General features: G+C 46.0%; 1 protein-coding gene and 1 non-coding gene across 2 annotated transcripts in view; both read left to right on the plus strand.

Moving 5' to 3' along the window:
- Nucleotides 1–1,218: 1,218 nt before the first annotated feature.
- Nucleotides 1,219–21,703, plus strand: part of CDH26 (cadherin 26) — a 39,308-nt gene continuing 18,823 nt past the window's right edge. Inside the window, exons 1-7 of the mRNA XM_077874060.1 lie at nt 1,219–1,413; nt 7,664–7,720; nt 9,198–9,302; nt 11,066–11,227; nt 18,233–18,380; nt 19,943–20,109; nt 20,306–20,434. Coding sequence (XP_077730186.1) covers nt 1,333–1,413; nt 7,664–7,720; nt 9,198–9,302; nt 11,066–11,227; nt 18,233–18,380; nt 19,943–20,109; nt 20,306–20,434 — 849 coding nt within the window. The 5' untranslated portion in view covers nt 1,219–1,332. The remainder of the gene's footprint in view (nt 1,414–7,663; nt 7,721–9,197; nt 9,303–11,065; nt 11,228–18,232; nt 18,381–19,942; nt 20,110–20,305; nt 20,435–21,703) is intronic.
- Nucleotides 16,018–16,124, plus strand: LOC144298933 (U6 spliceosomal RNA). Its single transcript, XR_013365769.1, has one exon. It is a non-coding gene; the product is annotated as a U6 spliceosomal RNA (small nuclear RNA).

Below are 21,703 nucleotides of genomic sequence, written 5' to 3' on the forward strand. Positions count from 1 at the left end.
ACTTCTAAATGTTTGAGGATGTTGAAAATGTGGCTGTTTCTAGTATCTTAAAATACCAATGTCTTTCAACTGAGAGCAAATCTCAAGGTAGAACCCTTCGCAAGCATTCCCCAGCGCCTCTCCAGATCTCCGGTCAGCGGCTGTCTTTCTTGCTCCATATCATCTCCTCTGGCATCACTTCAGGGAAAGGGTCCCCGCCCTGCATCGTCTTTTTTTCCTCCCACAAACACTCAACGTGGTTTAGCTGATCTGATCTATAAACTCTGAATTAAAGATTCTAACTTAATCAAATTTTCAGTAGACTCCCTCGGAAAAAAAAATACCCACTTTGAAAATAATCATGATGGACACGTAAATGTGAATTCGATTATTATTATTCCGTTTCTATTTATGCAGGGGAAATATTTAGAGACCTGAAATTTGCATTTGTTACTCTTCCCAATAATAAGCTACTAATTCAGATTAAGATAATAAAGTGTTCAAATTACAATGTTCAGCGGCATCTCACTGAGCTCACTATTTGCTGTTTTAAACAAGGTGAGTGGTAGCAAGGTACACCGTTCAAGTGATTAGATTAACGGATCTCTGATTTTGTCTTACACTCAATCATTGCCACCTTAAGTGTCGAGTGCGAGAAATCCTGTTTTCTGGTATTCTAGGGCAAATACCCCCAGTTTGGCGCAAATCTCCCACCATCTCCGTCCCTCCATCCTCCATCAATCTCAAAGTCACAGGGCAGAGTCAGTTAAGCTTAGCAGAAATTTGGGTAGAAAAGGTCTGTAAAGCACAGAGCCCTGAGACATGACTGGGATGAAGATTGTCAGAGCTCTGGAGAGTGAAAGTGCTTGGGTTTCTCTCCTTAATAAAGTTCCTCTTTCTTAGACTCTTTTTCCACTGCTTTCCTTTCAAAGCATAGGCGTTATAGGGAAGAGCCCTTAAAATATCCTGCTTCAGAAAGAGATCACGGAGCACATGACTCGTAACTAAAGACAAACAGAGCATAGGTGCTGGCATCCTGTTCCCCAGGCTGGGGTAATCCCCTGGGGTCGGGTTCCAGCCCGCATCTGTGCACGTGAGGCAGGGCATGTTTAATTCCCCTCCACTCCCTTCCTGGGAACTTGGTTGTCACTGTGAGGTTAAAGCTTAAGGCTTGGCCCAGCCCATTCTGATAAATGCAAGTGCGGTCAGGGCCAGAGGAGGGGAGAGAGGAGACCAGGGTGTCAGGAACACAAGTGCCCCCAGAGCAGCAGGAGGCTTGGGCTGGGAAGGAAGTGATCGGGGATTCGAGGCCTGGCTGCGGGGGACACCGGCTATCTGGGGGGACTTGCAGGCATGGGCTCCAACGGCCACACGTCCCTCTCGTTGCCACTGCTTTCAGTGCTGCTGCTGCTGCTGCTGCTGCTGCTGCTACAGGTGAGCTGGGGCAGGTGCTCGGAACTGGGCTGGGGGCCATGAGCCCGCCTCAGGACTGAAGGCACAGCTCTGGTTGGCTGTGCCCCTCCTGGGGTGATGGGCCGGGGAGGGATGGAGAAGAGGGCTCTGGGTAGGGCCCGAGAGAAGGGCAGGTGTGTGTGTGTGGGGGGGCCCGGGGTCTGCATACACCTGTAACAGGGCACCGTCAGTGGGGCTCCTGAATGTATACAAAGGAGGGGTTTAGGTCCCAACCTGTTTGGGGAGTGGTGGAGTTGGACTAAGGGGACTCATCTTAAACTGGTTTATACAGTACACACCATTTTCATTTAGATTTGTGCTGATCCAAGCTTTCTAAGGGTACTTCTATTCACACCTCAGCCTGTATGTGACAGACAATCTGAGCAACCTCAGGGTGGGTGGGAGGACTTAATGCCTCTGCCCCCCAACCTCTGGCCACAGCCCAGATGGAATCAAGGTCAGAAAACACACAGGCTTGTTGCATGTGTACTGACCACAGGGTACTCACCATTGCGTGCACCTGTCATGCCGCTCACTCCATGGCTTTCCGCCATCACGAGGCTGTTGCATTGAGTTTTCCTGTAGTAGCTGGCCCAGGGTCACCTGTAGGTCTGGACTGGGCTGCTTAGCATCCCAACTCGGCTCGCCCACTGCTGGCAGGGTTCTGGGCTGACCACTGACCTTGATCCTCACCCTGGCTGGACGTGGACCCTTCTCGGGAGCTGTAGAACTCCCAAAGCCTGGGTACCCCCTGAGACGTTCAGACCTAGCTGACCTATGAGGTGGCGTAGGCCTTATGGCTTTACCTTGGTCTCGTTAAGCCTCATTTTCTTTACCTGAAAACGGAGCTGATATTTGCTCTTCCCTATCCTGGTGGTCATAAGAGTGAAGATGGTCTTGGCCGGTGTGCCCCTCTGCCTGTGTCCTTCTGGTTCTCTAGCCACAGTGAAATGGTGGGCAATGCATCTGGCACCCATGCTGCTACTATTTATCGGATATTTGCTCCGAGTGGGACATGGGGGATGGAACAGTAAGCAAAATGGGGGGATGGGTGGAAATCCCCTGAGCTCTAGTGGAGCTCTGCTGCCCACGTGAGTGTCTTGCTAGGCACCAGTTGCTCGGCGCTTGGAGAATTTTCTTGGTCCCTTTTTGCCTTTCCAGTTCTAAATGTCCTTAGTCAAACAGTACTCTCATTTTATCTCCCACTTTGTCAAATCCTGTTGATAGCCTGTTTTAATCGTCAAGCCCATCCTCATCTTTCTCTTCCTCCTGCCCTTGCCCCTAAGTGGTCTGGTCAGAAAACACAGGAATGTTTTCCTCTTCTCTATTGTATTAGCACAGAGCCCAGACAAGCTGACTCATGTCTGAGGGTGGGTTGAGTGGGGGCAGGCAGCAGGGAGTGGACTGTGGGTGGCAACTCAATGTTTGGTGAAAGCAGCTTTATACCCATTCCAGTGGATCAAGGCAGAGGAAAGAAGGTGCCGGAACCAGGTGTTTTTAGCAAGCCCCATCCTGTTCCTGTACCTTAACAGGGCAAGAGCTTCCCGCCCAGCGGGTGCCCGGTCACTTGCTGAATTGGCTACGAATTAACCCATTCCTTCCACTCCTACGTGGGCTCCAGAGTTGGCCTACAACCATGTGTGACACCCCAAACAGGTGCCCACTGGCCCCCCTCTGAGCTCCTCTGTTCTTTCTCTGGAACCCCACCACACCCCTGCTGTCTGGGGGACACAGAGCAAGTGACAGAGTTGGGGCTCTACTGCGGGTTTTGCTCTTGGAGCCCGATTCAACAGTAAGTCACATAAGGGGAGCTCTGTTCTCCTCCTATGGGAACTTCTGGTCCTGAGGGCTCATGAATACTCCACTGCCAAGACCAGAGGAAGAAATCGCTGGTGAGCAAAGTCTGTTATGTCATCATTGTTGATTTTTTTTTTTAACCCTGGAGATCGCAAATCGGCTTATCTTTAAAAAACTGTTAGCATCAGTGATTAACTTGCTGAGCCCCAATTTAGGAGCAACAGTGAGTGGATTGCAGAAGGTGAGGGATGGTGTGTCAGGAGAAGCTGGGCACTTGGAGGGACGTCCTAAGAGCCCTGGGGACCCGCTGACATTATGCGGTCTGCACTTTTAGAGATCGCCTGAGCTTCTGTAGAGAGAATATACTTGAGCAGGAGACTAAGCAATGAGGGCCGCGGTGGCAAAGTGTCACAAACTGGATGCCTTCAAACAGCAGAAAGGTACAGCAGGACGCTACAGTTCATCAGACAGTTCTGCATATTTGCAAGTTGCTAAGAGAGTAAACCTTGAAAGTTCTCATCACAAGAAAAATAATGCTTTAACTGTGTGCATTGGCAGATGCCAAGTAGACGTCTTGTGGCAAGCATTTCGCAATATGTACAAATAACAAATCCTCATGTTGCGTACCTGAAGCTAATACAACGGCGTTCGCCAATTATACGTCTTTAAAAAAAAATTCTCGAATGCAAATTTGCAATGAAAAAAAAAAGAATTTGCAAATTTGCAATGAAAAAAAGAATTATTTCCATGCAGGCTCCTCAGTTCTTTAGCACCCTCTGCAGACACAAAGCTTCTCATGCACCTAGGTTACTTCCCTCCAGCGATGCCATGGCTACCTGACCAGGCCAGCCTGGACATTACTGGTTCCACAGCCTGGATATTACTGGTTCCACGTCCCCACGCCTAGTACCGCCTGTCAGGTGATGTGTGCGTGACTCTTGCAATCAAATGCCCACCTGCCACACAACGTTTGGTGGACACTGTAGCCAGAGACACCAGCCTCTAGAAAGTTTTCTCCCTCACATTATAGAAACATGATGTGCATCTTTTAAATGGTATTCTCTTTGGACGAACTGCCTACGATTGGCAAGGATGGGGAATACAGGAAGCACACTTACAAAGTCATTTAGGCAAATATAACTCTTTTCTGGTCTGCCTGCAACAGCCAGACAAGATTGCACAATTTCTGAGGTGAGCGTGGAGGGGGGTCGTGAAACACACAGTGTCAGGTGCACAAACCTAGGCGCTCATGGCTCTCAGGTGAGCTCAGCTATTGGCTGAGCCATTCAAGTGCTGCCAGAGTGAGTGGAAGGCACAGAGCCTGTATGTGGAAAGGACCCGTAAAGACACCCTGTCTCATGCCCTCACTCACAGAAGGGGACACTGAAGCCAGGGACGAGGTCAAACCTTTCCCTATTCCTTGTTGCCCACCTGGGAATAGACCTGTGTTGGAAATGGAATGAATTTCTTCATTCTTTTGCAAGAACTGTGATTTTCTCTCCATTTTTAAGATCATATACCTGGTTAGGCCCTTAATTTAAAACCGTCAACACGAATCAAGAAGCATTCAGTGTCTGAATGAATCAACGTTTGAGATTTTGGAATGCCAAGACTTTAAACATTCTTTCCCTTTGAGTAAATGGAAATCTAGTCTGTAGCAGGGAACAAATATCATTGTCTTTGACGTTAATGAAACAAGACGAGTGGGTGATGTCCACCCCCGACAAGGAGGGAGGCTGGCCACGGAGGAAGGACGCATAAAGAATGTTTGTTTTCTATAAAACCGCTAACACGCAGTCCATCGGGCAGCAGTGTGGCCGGCAGCAAGGACGGACCTTCATGGTGCAAAGCCACCAGGGCGAGGGTGGGGTCACAATCACTCACCCTGTCCCGGAGCCTGAGGCAGAAATCCTAGAGTAGCAGTCATCTGATGGTTTGCTCTCAGGATGCCTTCACGCTCGTCATATTACTGAGAGCCCGAAGAGCTAGTCCTTATGTGGGTTATGTCTTAATTAGACATTAAGACTGGGACATCGTAAGCTTTTCTTGGTTCATTAAAGATCATAATAAACCCAGTACATGTGAGTATATGTCACATGCTCTTATGAAAAATAACGATACTTTAAAAAAAAAATCCATTTAGTGTGAAGAGTGGCACTGTTTTATATTCTTGCAAATCTCTTGTTCCAAAAGAAGACAGCTGGATTCTCCTCTCTGAGTCTTCTTTCAATCTTGTAAACGTTGTTTAGTTAAAGGACATGAAGAAATTCTGGCTTCACACTGATATGCATATGGAAAGGGAGGACTGTGTGATTGGCCTTAGACAGATTTGTGGTTATCCTTCTTTGACATTACACCAAAACTTGACAAGTAGTATTTTTAAACAATTGATTGCCACGTGGAATCTGAATACATCTTAATAAGCTTTTCTTGCTCTGTTACATCAAAACCACTGGTCTGTCTTTTGTCTTGGATGACTCTTTCTCAGTGCTGAGGCCTCAGCATCTTGGATGACTCATCTCTAAATGCAATAAGGAATGAAATACTCATTCCTTGGGCATGATTTTGGAATGTCATGCATTAATCATTAGGAAACTCTTGTCTTGGGATGCCTGGGTGGCTCAGTGGTTGAGCGTCTGCCTCTGGCTTAGATCATGATCCCGGGGTCCTGGGATCGAGTCCCACATCAGGCTCCCTGCATAGAGCCTGCTTCTCCCTCTGCCTGTGTCTCTGCCTCTCTCTCTCTGTGTCTCTCATAAATAAATAAATAACATCTTTTTTATAAAAAGGAAACTCTTGTCTCATTGAGTTATGTAGATCTTCCAAATGCTGACATTATTTCATTCTGCAAAATCAGAAAATCACACTCCTTAATATCTCCACATATCATCAGAAACAATTGGAAGCTGTCAAGCCCATTGTAGCAGACACAAGTTTTCCAAAATTCTAAATTTTTGCTTGAAAGCTTCCATTTTATTACTGGCAACATGACACCATTCACCATTTCTCTCAAAGCGATAGGCTCACTTGTTTACCATCAAAGTAACTGTCTATCGAGTGCCCAATCCTGAACAACACAGTTTGTCAGTCAATCTTCCAAGAAAAATGCTGTTGCCAGCCTGTTGATCACCCACGTGCTTTTGTCGGGACTCTACTCCGTCCAGAGCGTTGCCTGGGGTTTTGTGCATACTTCTCACCTGGTCACGCAGAATACCACAAATGCATGCATCCCAGTGGTGCAGGGCAGTAATATTAAAGACCTTTACTGCTTCATGAGTTCTCAAGTGACTTCAGGCGTCAAGTCAATTCATCCATTACCTCATCCCTAAATGCAACAGGCTTTTCCTTTCCTCCTTCTTCTTGAGTGTGTGTGGTGATGAAGGTACGCGTATCAGGTACAGCATGGAGATGCAGGATGCTGGTGGTCTTGCTGCCACCGCCTTTCCCAGTGATTTGTCCCATCAGTGCCAATGTCATGCAGTGAAATCGGCAAATGATGCTCTGGTATGGCTCGGCAAGCATTTGGCCGTCTTGGTAGCGTCCTGGTAGCGTCAGGGACCCCAGTGGGCCACGCTTGGAAACCTGCTGCTCCACAGAAACGTCCTCTATGCGTGTGGACGTGTATTGGCACGGCATTTTCCCTTAAGTGATAGCAAACACCAGGAAATAATCTAAATAACCATCCCCAGGAGGATGGATAAATGAACTGTCCTTTGTTCATGTAGTGAAATACTCGACGGTAGTGAAATGAGTGGACCAGAGCTGTAGGCGTACACACACACACACACACACACACACACACACTCATTCAGTGTTGAATCTACATACTCTGCAGAGTCTGTCTCTATTCCAACAGCCTCACTCTAGGTGTGTGGCTTTTATTCTTGGGCGGTGTGGGGGGAATGGCAGCAAGTTTGTTGAGATGTAAATTATCAATAAATAATTCTCGATGTAAATCATATGAATGAAAAGTAACAAGTTCTACGGTTTTCTTGATTTTATAAAGTCTAAAAATAGAGAAAAAAATAAAGGAAAAAAAAAAACCAGGAAAAACAAAGCCCACTTGAATCTCTCCACCAGTTAGCATCTGGTGCTCTTCTACACGGGACATAAATGCATCCGTGCTCATCCTGAATAGACAGTTTGCTCTCCCACTGTGCTACTCACCGTCACAGCAGCACACTGGTTTTACACGTTGCTGGTATCGGCGGTACGCTGCGAGACTCCTTTTGCTTAGTTCCCCTATAGTTGCAGAGGAAAAGCAGTAAGCATGACCTGAGATGTCAAGAACAAGAAATTGTATTTATCAAAACCAAATAAAGTTCTTTTTTCCCCCCTCTTCTCTCATTCTAGAAGACGTGTGTGTCCTCAGGCACTTTCTACCTGAGTCTGACAAGTATTTTCCCTACTAATTCATGTCATTTTTATTTTTAAGGTCAACGGTGTCAACAGCTTCCAACAAGAGAAGGATGATCTTACTGACCAAACACAGGTGGGGTTTGGAAGTCACTCTCTTCATAAGCCAAGTGAGATGAAACTTGACTCAGAGATTCTTTTGTAATTTCAAGTTTTTTAGTTCTTGGTCCATGTTCAAAAAATAAATTAGTAACTAAGTGTGGCCTTTCGGAATCTTAAGGGACTGTCAGAGAACTGCAGTGGCTGCTTTTATGTCTACTAGGATATGAGCAATCTGTGCACATCAGAAATCAGTCACACAGTGCTAGCCCAGAGCTTTCTCCACACTCTTTTCTTCTTCATGGAGTTAAGATATATTAAAGTTAACAATCCCCAGCGTGTGAGCTTTGGACTGCCCAGGGATGTGGCCGCGCTTCGCTAGGAGCTCATGCCGCCTTACGGATACTTCCTTCATCTTGTTCTTGTGATCAACTCACTTCCTAATTTTTTAAAAAAGATTTTATTTATTAATTCATGAGAGACACACACAGAGGCAGAGACATAGACAGAGGGAGAAGCAGGCTCCATGCAGGGAGCCCGATGCGGTCTCCACCCCAGGACTCCAGGATCACCCTCTAGGCCAAAGTAGGCAGGCGCTCAACCACTGAACCACTCAGGCATCCCAACTCATTTCCTAATTAAATACAGTTGGCCTTTGAACAACATGAGTTTGAAGTGCACGGTCCACTTATATGCAGATGTCTTGCAGGACAGTGCCGTGAATGTATTTTCTCTTCCTTATGATTTTCTTAATGACATCGTCTTTTCTCTAGCTGACTTTATGGTAAGAATAGGGCATATAATACACACAACATACCTAGTGTGCGTTAACCGACTGCTGATGTTATCAAGAAGGCTTCTGGTCAACAGGAGGCTGCTAATGGTGAAGTTTTGGGGGAGTCAAAGGTTATACATGGATATTTGGCTGCCCCAGGGGGGCAGTGCCCCAACTCCACATTGTTCAAGAGTTAACTATAATTTTTGAAAAGGCTTACATGTTTGTGGATAAAAATCAATGTGGCTAGAAAGCAGCTTGGCTTGTAATAAATATGTGATTAAACTCAATCTATGGTCTCTCGCCTGACAAATCTCTGAGTCTGAGTCTCCTCCTGTTAGAAGGGACAGAAGATAAAGAGGCATTAAAGACCTATCAGCACTGAATGGAGACATTCTCATCAAGTATTTCAGAAAGAGAAATAGGAGGGAGTAACTTTCTCACTCATTCAGCAACTGTGTGCGTGTCTGCCATGGGACGGTGTTGGCAGAGTAGGCAATGATCTTTAATGTTACGTCTGCATAGCCGCTAAAATGACCTCACGATCCATGTAAAATCAGTGGGTGGCCCATGCCCCACGGTCTAGAAACAACTCTACAGTTGTTAAGAAATCAGGCACTTTTAGTTTCTAAGCATCAGAGGCTGTTGTGAGGACAAGGGATATCAAGCAAATCAGGTGCCAGTTTGTGCCTGCCACATTGCTACCATTGTCACCCTCATGGTCGTCATATAATTTCAGGGAGAGAGCCACCGGCCCCTACGGCGGTCCAAGAGAAGATGGATTATTACCACTCTGGAATTGGAGGAGGAAGATCAAGGGCCCTTTCCCAAACTTGTTGGTGAGGTAAGGAAGGCCCCTGCCACTGTCTCTGATGAGGCATGTCCCCTTCGGCAGGAGGACTAAGTCTCAAGCCTTTCAAAAGGCTACGTGCTAGGGAGGCCAGGTCGGGTGGGGGTGGGGGAACATTATGGTAGGAGGAACACTGGACTAGGCTCTAGAACCCGCTCTACCTCTGCGTGACTAGGGGCCTTCGGGCAGGTCACTTCATGTGAACGTGTGCTGAGAACATCAGTCACCTGTGTCAACGGGCTCCTCCATTCCAGCCTGCTGGCCTGATTTATTTGGCCCATGCAAAGTCTTTAAAAAAAAAACAAAACATATTATTTAAAAATAAGGAGATTGGAGTTACCAGAGACTGGGAAGTGGGGGAAATAGGGAGATTAAAAAATAAGTAAATGGAATATAAAACAGTGGCTGGCGGGGCTGTTGGGGAGGAGGTCACAGGGCCTTATCACTTGATGGGGACAGAGCATCAGTTTGGTAAGAGGAAAAGAGCTCTGGACACGGATGGTGGTGGCGGCCACACGACAGCATGAGTGTGCTTCGTACTGCGTGGCTGCACACTGAAAGATGATGACGGTGGTAAATTTGATGGCGTGTGCATTTAACCACAACAAAAAAAGATGGAAACAATAGGAAGATCATATTAGAAATTCTTGTGCTTCTTGAGGTTTTCTGAAAGTTGGAAGATCTGCCCCCACGGAGCCGACATTCCCCACATGGCAACAACTGGATGGGGCTTGGTTTTCCACAGGCCCCACGCCTCCCTGTGGCCTCCCTCCCTCCCTCCGAGGTTGAGGTCTCCCTCCCAGCTGAGGCACCCGAGCCGGCACGTGGCGGGGCTGCGATGTGGGAGTTTTTGCACGTGGCCTACGTCATTCCTTTCCACGACACTCCTGGCCTGTGAATTAGGTACTGAGTGCCTAGGTGCCTACAGCTCTGACATCCTATGACTTCTGGAGGAGAAATGAACACAATCTGTATTCTTGCAGTGTTCATAAAAATAGTAGATGCCTGCTGTAGACAGAAAAACCTACAGAAAGTTTTCAAGGCTCAGTGGCTACCACTGTCCGCTCCCAAGAGTCGGGGGGCCCCGGTGGGCTCCTACCGCGGACGCACCACAGCCTTCCTGCCAGAGTCCTGTCCTTGCAGGGCGCCGCCCGTGCAGTACCTACATTACAGCCTTGTTCTAAAGATTAAGTAGGCTCAGGCAAGTAGGGCATGTAGTAGGCTGGCTCATTCTAGGCCCTTTCCAAATGTTAGCTGCACGGGTATTGCTCCCCTCTCCCTGCGGGGATCATCAGTATGAACACATTGGTACATACTCTTCCAGACATTTCCCTGTAGTCTCACCAACATGAGTCCCTGTAGACAGACTGGGATCGCCCCACGCATGTTGCTTTTCAGGTTGCCTTTGTGGTTTAACAGTGAGGCACCGCCCCCTTTCTGGGGCAGGGCCTGCAAGTGCTGAGGACTGGGGACCCACGCCCCAGGAACGGGGTCCCGCACTAGGATTCTCTCCCTGGGGAGGGGCACGTACGTCCTTCCCACACTCTGCTCACTGTGACAAACGTTGTTCCTGCATCTCTGCATGTCTTTCTGTTTCTTTCGGATAGACCCTCAGGTGAGCAATTGCCAGGTACAGTGCTTTAAAAATGCCTTTGAATCCTAGCCTTTTGCTGTTTTGTGTGCCTTGTGGTTTATTCTTATTCTTTTTTTCCTCCCCCCCCGCCCCCCCCCCCCGCTTTTCTTTTTTTCCCTTTCAGCTGTTCAATGATATGTCCCATAACATGTCATTAATGTATGTGATCAGTGGACCTGGTGTGGACAAATATCCAGAGATTGGTTTGTTTTCTATAGAAGATCACAGGAATGGAAGAGTGTATGTTCACCGCCCTGTTGATCGAGAGACGACGCCGTCTTTTATGGTACCAAAATTTTGATATTTTCTAGGCTTGGGTTTATTGTAAAGCTGTTGCAGGAATATTGTATTCGGCAAGCATTAGTTAAGCTGCCCACATGCTAGGTCCTAGGAGGCTGCCTATTACACGCTGTGGTAAGCCTTAAAAGTGTGCATGGGCAGAGAGGCTAATTTTATAATGTTCTTAGAAACTTCTGGACTCTGTGATGATGTATGTGAGCTGCTACAGATATTCCTTCTAATGACCGGATTCCAAGCATGATCAGGATACCTGAAAGCATTTGGGGATAGGGCTAGAGAATGTTTATAAAATGGGCTAATTTGGTTTTTGATGAGTCATGGTTGGAATATGTAGGCAGAAGCTACAAGCAGACCCTAATTGATGAATGAGCAATTATGAACCTGGTGGCGGTTTCTTCTTGTGTCCATGTGTTCTTCAGGGTCTCATAACCCCAACACCGTGATCTACTATGAATTTGAAATCCAGGTTCTAGGGATGCCTGGGTGGCTCAGCAGTTGAGTGTCTGCCTTCGATTCAGGTTGTAATCCTGGGGTCCTGGGATTGAGTCCCGTATCGACCCCCCCCACCCCGGGGGGAAGCCTGCTTCTCCCTCTGCCTGTGTCTCTGTCGCTCTCTCTGTCTTTCTCATGAATAAATAAAAAAAAAATCTTTAAAAAAGAGAAAGAAATCAGGTTTTAAACAAGTGAAAAAAATGTTGGTAGTATATTAGGCTACCAGCTTCACCTTACAGGGGATGCATACGATACGATAGCCTTTGTTATGTTTTGGCTTCTGCTGGAAACTGAGCTTGGTTCTCAGGCCTGCTCAGCTGTACATTGGCTCCTTCAGGGTGAGAAAGAACATCTGAAAGAAGTAATTTATATATGTTTTCTCCAATGACCTTAAAATATTTACATACATAATAAAATATATGCCCTTAACTCATTCATTGGTGGGCTCTGAAACTCTAATTTTTTAAAAAAGATTTTATTTATTTATTCACAAGAGACACACACAGAGAGAGAGGCAGAGACACAGGCAGAGGGAGAAGTAGGCTCCATTCAGGGAGCTCGATGTGGGACTCAATCCCGGGTCTCTAGGATCATGCCCTGGGCTGAAGGCGGCGCTGAACCACTGAGCCACTGGGGCTGCCCTAAAACTCTAATTTTTAAATAGTCAGGAATGCTCCCCAAACTCCAAAAGTCATGCAGAGACAACTCTGCTGGTCTTCACTATATTTATGGAAACCCTTGCCCCATCGGGTGAATTGGCAGTGTCTGTCAAACGAAAGGAATATAGAATGGTCATAGGTAGTAGGGCCCTGGGGCAGCCCTACTAAATCTTGAGTGAGCAAACAGATCACCGAGGGATCTTGTGAAAATCAGATTTTGCTTCAGAACATCAGGGTGGAGCCCAGGACTCCGCATCTCCAGCAAGCTCCCAGGACACGGTGCTGCCGCTCGCCCCCGGCGGCCACGTGCTGAGTGTGGAGGGCCAGAGGGTGAGCCTGACTCGTGCAAGGACTGGACAAAATATATTGTGCTTATGGTCCTTGTTTCGCTGTTGTTTTTTGGTTGCTGTTGTTTTTTGGTTGCTGTTGTTTGTTTTTGACATCTTTACTGACGTATCAAGGGTTGGTTTTCACAAGGTTTAAGATGAGACTTTTTCCTGGAAGCTGATAATACCTAAGCCAAATCCATAAGAGTGTTTTCTGACATGTGAGGCCCAAATGGGAAAGCTTGGCATGTCAAGGGCCAGGAGGCCCCAGGGAACAGTTAGAACAAGCAGAGAAAATGTGAGAACATGAGCGGCGTCCCCACAGGTTCTACTCCGACAGGATTTCCAAACCCTGTGCTTGGACCTGCTGGGTGAGATCAAGCCCACCATCCCATCCCCCAGGCGTTATCACAGCCATGCTTTTCTACCAAATTCTACGATCGCTTGCTAGCTGGCTTCTTGGTTGGCTGTGAACATCCATGAGACAAGACGCAGGGTGGGGTTTGGAGGCATGCCCCACTCCGAGGCTCTCTGTTTCACGACCCTGGTTTACTGTCTTCTAATTACCTTTCTTCGCCTGCACTGTATACCTGAAACGTGTTTGGTTCCCTGTGGGTGGTCAGTCTCCCCACTGGAACGCAAGTTCTAAGAGCGAGGAGTTTCGTACTGACTGCCATTTCCTGAGTTAGGAAGAGGGCTCTGCACATAGTAGGTAGGTTTCCAGGTGATTATGCGGATGAGTGAGTGAGCACAGCAGAATGTTGTCTCTGCTTCCAGACTGTTGTGGGTTGAGTTGTATCTTCCAAAAAGATAGGTTCAAGCCCTACCCCTGGTACCTGTCTATATGACCTTATTTGGATACAGGGTCTTTGCAGGTGTCATCAAATTAAGGCGAGGCCATACTGGATTAGGGTGGGCCCTAATCTGGTTACTGGCATCCTCGTCAAGGGAGGGGAATTTGGGCCGCACAGAGAAAGACAGAGAGGAGAAGGCTGGAGACAAAGACTGGGATGATGCATCCATCCTGGCAGAGGACACCAGGACTGTTGGCAGCCCCCAGCAGCCAGGGGAGAGGCCTGAAACAGATTTCCCCTTAGAGTCTCCAGAGGGAACCAAGCCTGCTGACCCCAACTGGGATTCTAGTCTCCAGAAGTATGAGAGAACACGTTTGGTTGTAAGGCACCCAGTCATCACAGCGGATATAGGAAACAAACATGCAGGGGTTAACATACTCTCTAGGAAGACCAGACACAGGCTGGTGAGAAGGATGACCAGCCATGAAAAGGAGGTTAAGCAAGTGTTACAGAAACACCGCACAAGCCGGGCATTCCAGCTCAGCCATCTGCTTCTGCAGAAGGATGCTTGCTACCGGGTCTTGGCGGTTCACAAAGCCAGGATGTATTAGAAGCGAAGTCAGCCCAAGTGTTGGCCAACAGACATTCCCAGGAGCACCACTGTGCTCTTGGGGGTAGTGAAGGAGTCACAAGAATTAGCCAAAACATGTAAAAACTTGTGTTTGGGAGGTTTGGGGGGGTGGGTGGTGCTGATTTCTTGGTAATTCCATAAACCTACAAGAATGTAGGGACAGCAGCCAAGAAGCGCCTGAGGATGTAAGACATAGCTGGGAAGGGGAAAAGCCTGATTTTTTCTATGTAGGAATCTCATCTGTTTATATCAAAATCTGCTCAATTTCATAGGTTACAAATACACTCAGGAAATTTTTTCTTTTGTATTCTTTGAAATAATCATCTGTGGGTCTATATGCCAACGCACTCAGCTTCGCCTACTTGAAACCTAGGCATACAAGTGACTTTGTCTTGTGTGTTCGGCATTTAAGATACTTGCATGTGCTTGCCTGTGACTAGGAGCACACGTCCTGTGCGTGTCATGTCAGGGGTCATGTGCCCCTCCACCATGTCACTGGACTATGGTGGGCCACCCAGGGATCTAAATCTTAAGGCCATAACAAAAGGCTGAAAAGCCTTTCCAAGTGCAGAAAATATCCATGACATTTCCCTTCTCCATTGCGATTCTGAGTCCCTGGAAATTCTTAGCATCTTGACAAAGAATAAACAGCACTTACGCCTCTCAGGCATCTTACAGAACTGACGGTCTCAGATGTAGCTTTTAGGATAATAGATGGAATATAACATAATAAACATAAAACAAACGTGGTTCTTATTTTTAAGTGGAAGGACTACAGTTGGCGCTGTGTCGAAGCCAGAAGTCCGCATGATTAGGGAGCAGAGTTGCCAGCGCAGTCATAAATTATGGAAGAGCATGTGGAAATGGTGTGTGAGAAGGCCGATTTGCTTGTGCAGAAATGTAAAAATGTATGTTGGATTCCCGGGAGCAGACTAGCTCAGTGGTGTTGAGGGGAGAGGAGACAGCGGAACCGGGAGAGCCTGGGGCCCAGGCCACTGCTGTGGGACGCCCGGTGGGACTGCCACGGTGGATGCCCCAAGTCCGCGGGCAAGAGGCCCAGGCAGGGTGTGCAGCAGGGACCTTGTGCGCTCTGGGGACAGGGCCAGAGAGATTGCTGCCCGAGGCTGCCGAGGTGCTGGGACCCCGGCTGGTGAAGCCACTTGCTCCGGGCCCTGCGTGGCTGTGGAGGGGAGCGCTGAGGAACAGGCCGGTGCTGTAGTCAGGTCTACACCTACTTGCACTTGAAGCTGGGCTGTGCCGAGGGTGCAGCCGGGGACAGTGCCGTGGCGCCCAGTGGGGCTCCAGGACCGCCTCCCTCTGGGGCTTCTCTGCGAGGAAGGAAGGAGGTGATCGGTGTAGGAGCCCAGTCCTGGGCCTCACTGAAACCGCTTCTCCTGGAAGGAACCCTGTGCTCGCTCAGCATCCCGCAGTCGGCTCTGCACCTGCACCTGCAACCAGACCGCCCTGGAGAAGCCACTCCTCCCATAGTGGGCGGGCGTGTGCCCTGGCAGCTCCTCCACACGTCATCCTGGCCCGCTCCCTTCCCTGAACTTCTTCTATTTCGCCACTGACTCCCCACAATCTTTGCAGCTTTCAACAAATAAAATCACTGTTTATCCTAGAGCTACAGAAATTCAGCAGCAAGTGGGTGCCGGGTGGTTCCATGGGTCAAGCGTCTGATTCTTGGTTTCAGCTCAGGTCATGATCTCAGGGTCCTGGGAGGGAGCCCCATGTCGGGCTCTGAGCTCAGTGGGAAGTCAGCTTGTGATTCTCTCTCCCTCTGTCCCTGTCCCTGCCACTCCCCCCTCTGGCATGCATGCTCTCTCAAATAAATAGATAAATCTTTTTTTAAAAAACATATATATATATATGTTGTGCTCACTTTGGCAGTACATAGACTAAAATTAGAATGATACAGAGAAGATTAGCACGGCCCCTGCTCAAGGATGGCATGTAAATTTGTGAAGCGTTCCATATTTAGAAAAATAAAAATAAATAACACATATGGTTGCCCACTCATTATTGCGTAAGTAAAGACTTTTTAAAAAGAATAGATTTTTAGAGCTGTCTTGGGTCTACAGAAGAAGAGAATGAACAGTACAGAATGCCTGACCCCTCTCCCTCCCCACCCCCTGCCCCACGCAGTATCCTCTCTCATGAATGTCCTGCACTGGTGCAGTAACGTTTATGACCCTGGATGAGCCAATAGGATGCATTATTATTAACAAAGCCCATAGTTGGCATTAGGGCTCACTTTCAGTGCTGCACGTTTTATGGGTTTGGGCAAATGTATATGACAGGTATCTACCCTTATAGTATCACACAGAGTATTTGCACTGCCCTAAATTTCCCTGAGCTCCTCATTATCCATCCATCCCCTCCTTTCTGAGCCCTCGGCAACTGTGATCCTTTTGCTTTCTTCATACTTTTGCCTCTTCCAGGATGTCGTATAGTTGGAATTGTACAGTGTGTATGTAGCCTGTTCGGGTTGAACCCTCTCGCTTAGCCATGTGCACTGAAGATCATGTCTTTTTAATGCTGGCTAATATTCCACTGTCTGGATGGACCACGGTTCATCCATTCACCTAGTGAAGGGCATCTTGGTTGCTTCAATGTTTCACGACTATGAACAAAGCCACCTTAGACGTCTGTGTGCAGGTTTTTGTGTGGTCATAAGTATTCGACTCTTTTGCATAAATACCAAGGAACCTGATTGCTGGTTTTCATGGTAAGAGGATGGTTAGTTCTGTAAGAAACCACCAAAGGAAGGAGGAATTATCTGCTATCTGTGTATCTTCTCCGGAGAAATAGTGTCTGTTCAAATCCTTTGCCTATCCTTAACATTTGAAAATCAATTTTTTAGCAAAGTTCCAGGAAAGTTAATATATAAAAATCAATTGTATTTTTATCTACCAGTGATGAATACTTGGAAATCAATATTTTAAAAACAGTATCATTTGTAATATCACCCAAACAAGTGAAGTGCTTAGGCATAAACCTGAAAACTGTGCAGGCCCTGTTCACTCAAAGCTATGAAATGCTGATGAAAGATACCAAGGAAGATCTAAATGAATGAAAAGACAGACTGTTTGTGGATTGAAAGATTGAATATTAAGGGGCTAATTCTTTCCAAATTTACCTATAAATTCAGCGCAAGACTAATCAAAAGACTAGTGGAACGTTTTATAGATCTCAAGCTGATCCCAAATTTTATATGGGAAGTTAAACCAGCTCTCGATTTTTTTTGACTTTGTTTTGCTGTTTTGAACTTTATGGATATATGTGTTTATCTTTATTGTTTCCTTCTTGTTTCCTTTTTTCTGTTTGAATTTAATTTGCTCCTTTTAAAAGATTTATTTATTTGAGAGAGAGAGGGACATGTGAATGTGAGTGGGGAGAGGGGCCAAGGGAGAGAACCTCAAGCAGACTCTGCTGATGGGGAAGCCCCATGTGGGACTGGACCCGACCCTGAGATTGTGAGCTGAGACGAAACCAAGAGTCTGATGTTAACTGACTGAGCCCCCAGGTGCCCCTATTTGCTCCTTTTTAAAAAAGGTTCTTAAGAAACTAAAGCTAGAAGCCTCAAGTATTGCTTTGAGATCTTTTGTGAGGAAAGACTTCCCATTGCATGTTTGAGACGAGCAGATCCTCCTCATTCAAGCACAGTAGTGACAGCAGTAACCATCTAAGGACCCACGACATGTCAACAGCTGTGCTGGTTACTTTAAATGTTCCCTTTCCCCAAAACTTTCAAATGTCTGCTCTCCGCAGTGTTTCGCAGTATTGATTAGCACTTGCATTTCTCATGACAGCTCTGACCACGTAGAGCAACCAAGGCTCCTGAGCAACTTGCCTGCATTTACCCAGGTGGAAAAACTGAGATTAGAACCTGGTCATAACTAATGATGTACTTCTCAAGTCAGGCCATTGGCTGGTCCCCAGAGGTTTACTGAGCGGCTCACCCATGCCAGCAAGGAGCTCGGTCCCTGGGGTCACGGGGCAAAGGACAGCATGAGATTGACGATGATCTGATTCGTGCTATCAGATAAATGATCCTGCAACATTAACACGGTTCCCTCTGCTTCCTAGGTGCATTTCAATGTCGTGGATCGCTTAACCAGAGAAATCGTGGATAATTCCTTGATTTTCAACATCAGGATCCGCGATACAAACGATCATGCACCCCAGTTTCCTAAGAAGGAATTTAACATCACTGTGCAGGAGACCCACCCTGCAGGTGTGTGCAGTGGGGGCAGCAGGGCTTCCTCTCCTCTCTCGTCCAGAACAGTTTTCTTGTTTTAATTTCAATGCGGTACCGATCCTACTTGTCTTTAGGGGGAGATTTTACTGTTCATACCCTGAAGATCACAGATCCTGGATTCAAGCAAAATGCCAGGTCTGAAAGCCTCATTTTGTATTGGCAATAATATGAGGTGTGAATTGTGTCTGTTGGAAGAGCTGACATGTAAAGAGCAATCTAAAATAACTCAGATGCACTGAAGGGGAAAGGCAGAGCTGAGCAGTGCGTGCCCGAATATCTCTGTAAATTTGTCACCTGTAAAATGGCAATGAGATGCCATCTAAAGTTTCTGAGCTACAGATTCTGTGAGTCTTTAAATCCAAACCACTCTCATTAGAAGATGCATCTATTTTAATAACAAAACAGCTTCATTTATTTCACAAAATAGTCTTTAGAAAATTTGGGAAATTCCAAGGCATTAAGACCGAAAAAAAAAAAAAAAACAGAAATAGAAAGCATATTTAATACTTCCAATTAGAGATAAGTACCATTAATGTTTTATAGTCTTTCAATATTTGTCTTTGCATTTTATATGTCCGTGCGTGTACACACACCGTATATGTATCTATGGGTACATATTCCCAGATTTTTATATATAACTACAAATGCACATTAATATATGTGCATACATTTTTATCTTTATTATAGTGCAAAATGCATATGGGTCTATATTAGATATTCACAAATGCACGGGTGTGCTTTTTCATATGTGTATATTTATGAGCTATCTTTTCTAAAAGTGCAGTTTTACTCTTCATAACCTAACAGTGTTCCCCTACAGCATCCTATTGTGTAGTATTTTATTTCATGGACGTACTTTAAGGTGTTTTTTTTTTTTTTTTAACTAATCTCCTATTGTTAGACATTTATGAGTTGTTCCTACTTTTTGTTATCTTCACAAAATATGCTTCAGCGAACATATTTGAGCTAATTCTGTGTCCCACTGAAACATTATTTACTTGGCATAAATTTAGAGAAGTTCTGACCACATACACAATCTAAGCGCTCCACTTTACTCACCTACGACGTCTGAGGGGGCCTGGCAGGGGGCTCATCCTTGATTATGAAGTGCTGCCCATGTTGATAGGTTTCTTGTCCATTTCTGTTCGCGTGGTTGTCATTTTTCTTCTTGATTTTCACCTTTTTATCCTGTATTAAAAATGTTTATGCCTGCCACGTATACTTGAAGTGTGTTTTCCTGGTTTATTGCTTCTTTTTAAATTTTGTTTATAGTTCTTTTTGGCACACATTCATAAATCAGTCTGATCTATCATGTCTTTTATGTCTTTAGCATTTGCAATCATGATTAGAAAGTTCTTGTGACTATTTAAATATTCCTCTTTGTTTTTTATAGTATGTCTACAGTTTGATTTTATATTTAAATATTTAATCTATTCTGGTGTATGCCTCAATGCCATTTAGCAAAGACTCACTCGTCATTCTGCTGGTTTGATAGGCTGCTTTTGTCCAATATTAACCGTTAAAACAATTCTTTCCAGGTCAACCTATTTTCCAGATGGTAACAGTGGATTTGGATGAAGAAAATACTCCAAATTCTCAGGTCTTTTATTTCCTTATTTCTCAAACGCCATTACTGAAAGAAAGTGGCTTCCAGATTGACCATATTAGCGGAGAAATACGACTCTCAGGATGCTTAGATTATGAGGTAATGTGGATTTTATTATTTAAAAAAATGAAATGTATTCTCTATCTCTGAGCTCCAGACTTAGGATTTATGGTTGTAGTGGAAAACCCTCCGTGGCTAGCCTTGGTATTGAAATTGCTATAATGGATTATTACTTTATTAATACTTCTCTTTGCTGTATTTGAAGGGAGTGACTGTTCTTTTCCTTCCCACACAGACCGCTCAACAGTTTACACTACTAATTGGAGCGAGGGATTTTGGAGAACCATCCTTGACATCCACGGCCACCGTTCATGTTAATGTGCAAGAAGGCAACAACCACATGCCCACATTTATCCAGGACAACGTAAGACACCTGCACTATCTCAAATGCCAAGTCCCCACGTAAATGGCCCTGAGTCCTGGGCTTGGTTCTGCTGAGGGAGTTCTCAGCAGGCACCCACGTTACATGTTATTCTCCAAAATAACGTAAACTAGATGAAGACATCAACCATACTGATACAGAATCATTTAATAATAGACTTGGCAGCTTATGTTTCTTAACTGTTTTGTGTCAGAAACTGTGCTCAGAACCTTACATGCATGCTTTCATTTTCAATTGTTGGGACTAGCACATGATTTCCTCGTTTTACAGACAAGGACACTGAGGCATTGGGAGGATAGAGAATCCATGCTCATTCTACATCGAAGTTTCTCACTTCCACACTATTTTTAAAAATGACCTTATTTATTTATTCATGAAAGACACAGAGAGAGAGGCAGAGACATGGGCAGAGGGAGAAGCAGAGGAGCCCGATACAGGACTCAATCCCAGGACCCCAGGGTCACGACCTGAGCTGAAGGTAGATGCTCAACCACTGAGCCACCCAAGTGTCCCTCAATCCCACATTATTAATGGGGACTGAGAGATTTGTTGTAGGGTCAGTGGAGACTGCCCAGTGCACTGGAGGGTGTTTAACATCATCTCTGACCTCTGCCCACTAGATGCCCGGGCACCTCCCAGTTGTGACAGGCAAAAATGTCAGACATTGCCCAATGTCCCCTGAGGGGCAGGTTCAGCCCCAGGGGAGAATCTAGACCTGAGCTCTTCACACAATATTGGAGGTCTAGAGTAGGGAAGATGAGCAGGTGGGCTCTGGCTGTGGCTTTCTCAGCCCACCTGATTATGTATATCAGGGTTCCACATGGGATTTCACATGCTACCGTTCCCTGGGCTTAAAGAAAGCACCAAAACCTGCTGTTTCCAGATCATCTGGAAATGCCATACCACTTGAGATATGCAAGATTACTAACAACACTCAGGATTTGTTTCCTGTTTTGTATATTTTTGCTCCTTCATATGCATTTTTTAACATATTTTTTTAATTGGAGTTCAATTTGCCAACATATAGCATAACACCCAGTGCTTATCCCATCAAGTGCCCCCCTCAGTGCCCATCACCCAGTCACCCCCACCCCCTGCCCACCTCCCTTTCCACCACCCCTTGTTTGTTTCCCAGAGTTAGGAGTCTCTCATGTTCTGTCTCCCTTTCTGACATGCAGTTTTTTAAAGAAAAATATTCATTTTGCTTCTTTCTCCTGATCTCTCTCAACAAGACCTTTCCTGATGACCTAG

Source organism: Canis aureus, chromosome 26, assembly GCF_053574225.1.
Source record: "Canis aureus isolate CA01 chromosome 26, VMU_Caureus_v.1.0, whole genome shotgun sequence".
Lineage (NCBI taxonomy): Eukaryota > Metazoa > Chordata > Mammalia > Carnivora > Canidae > Canis > Canis aureus.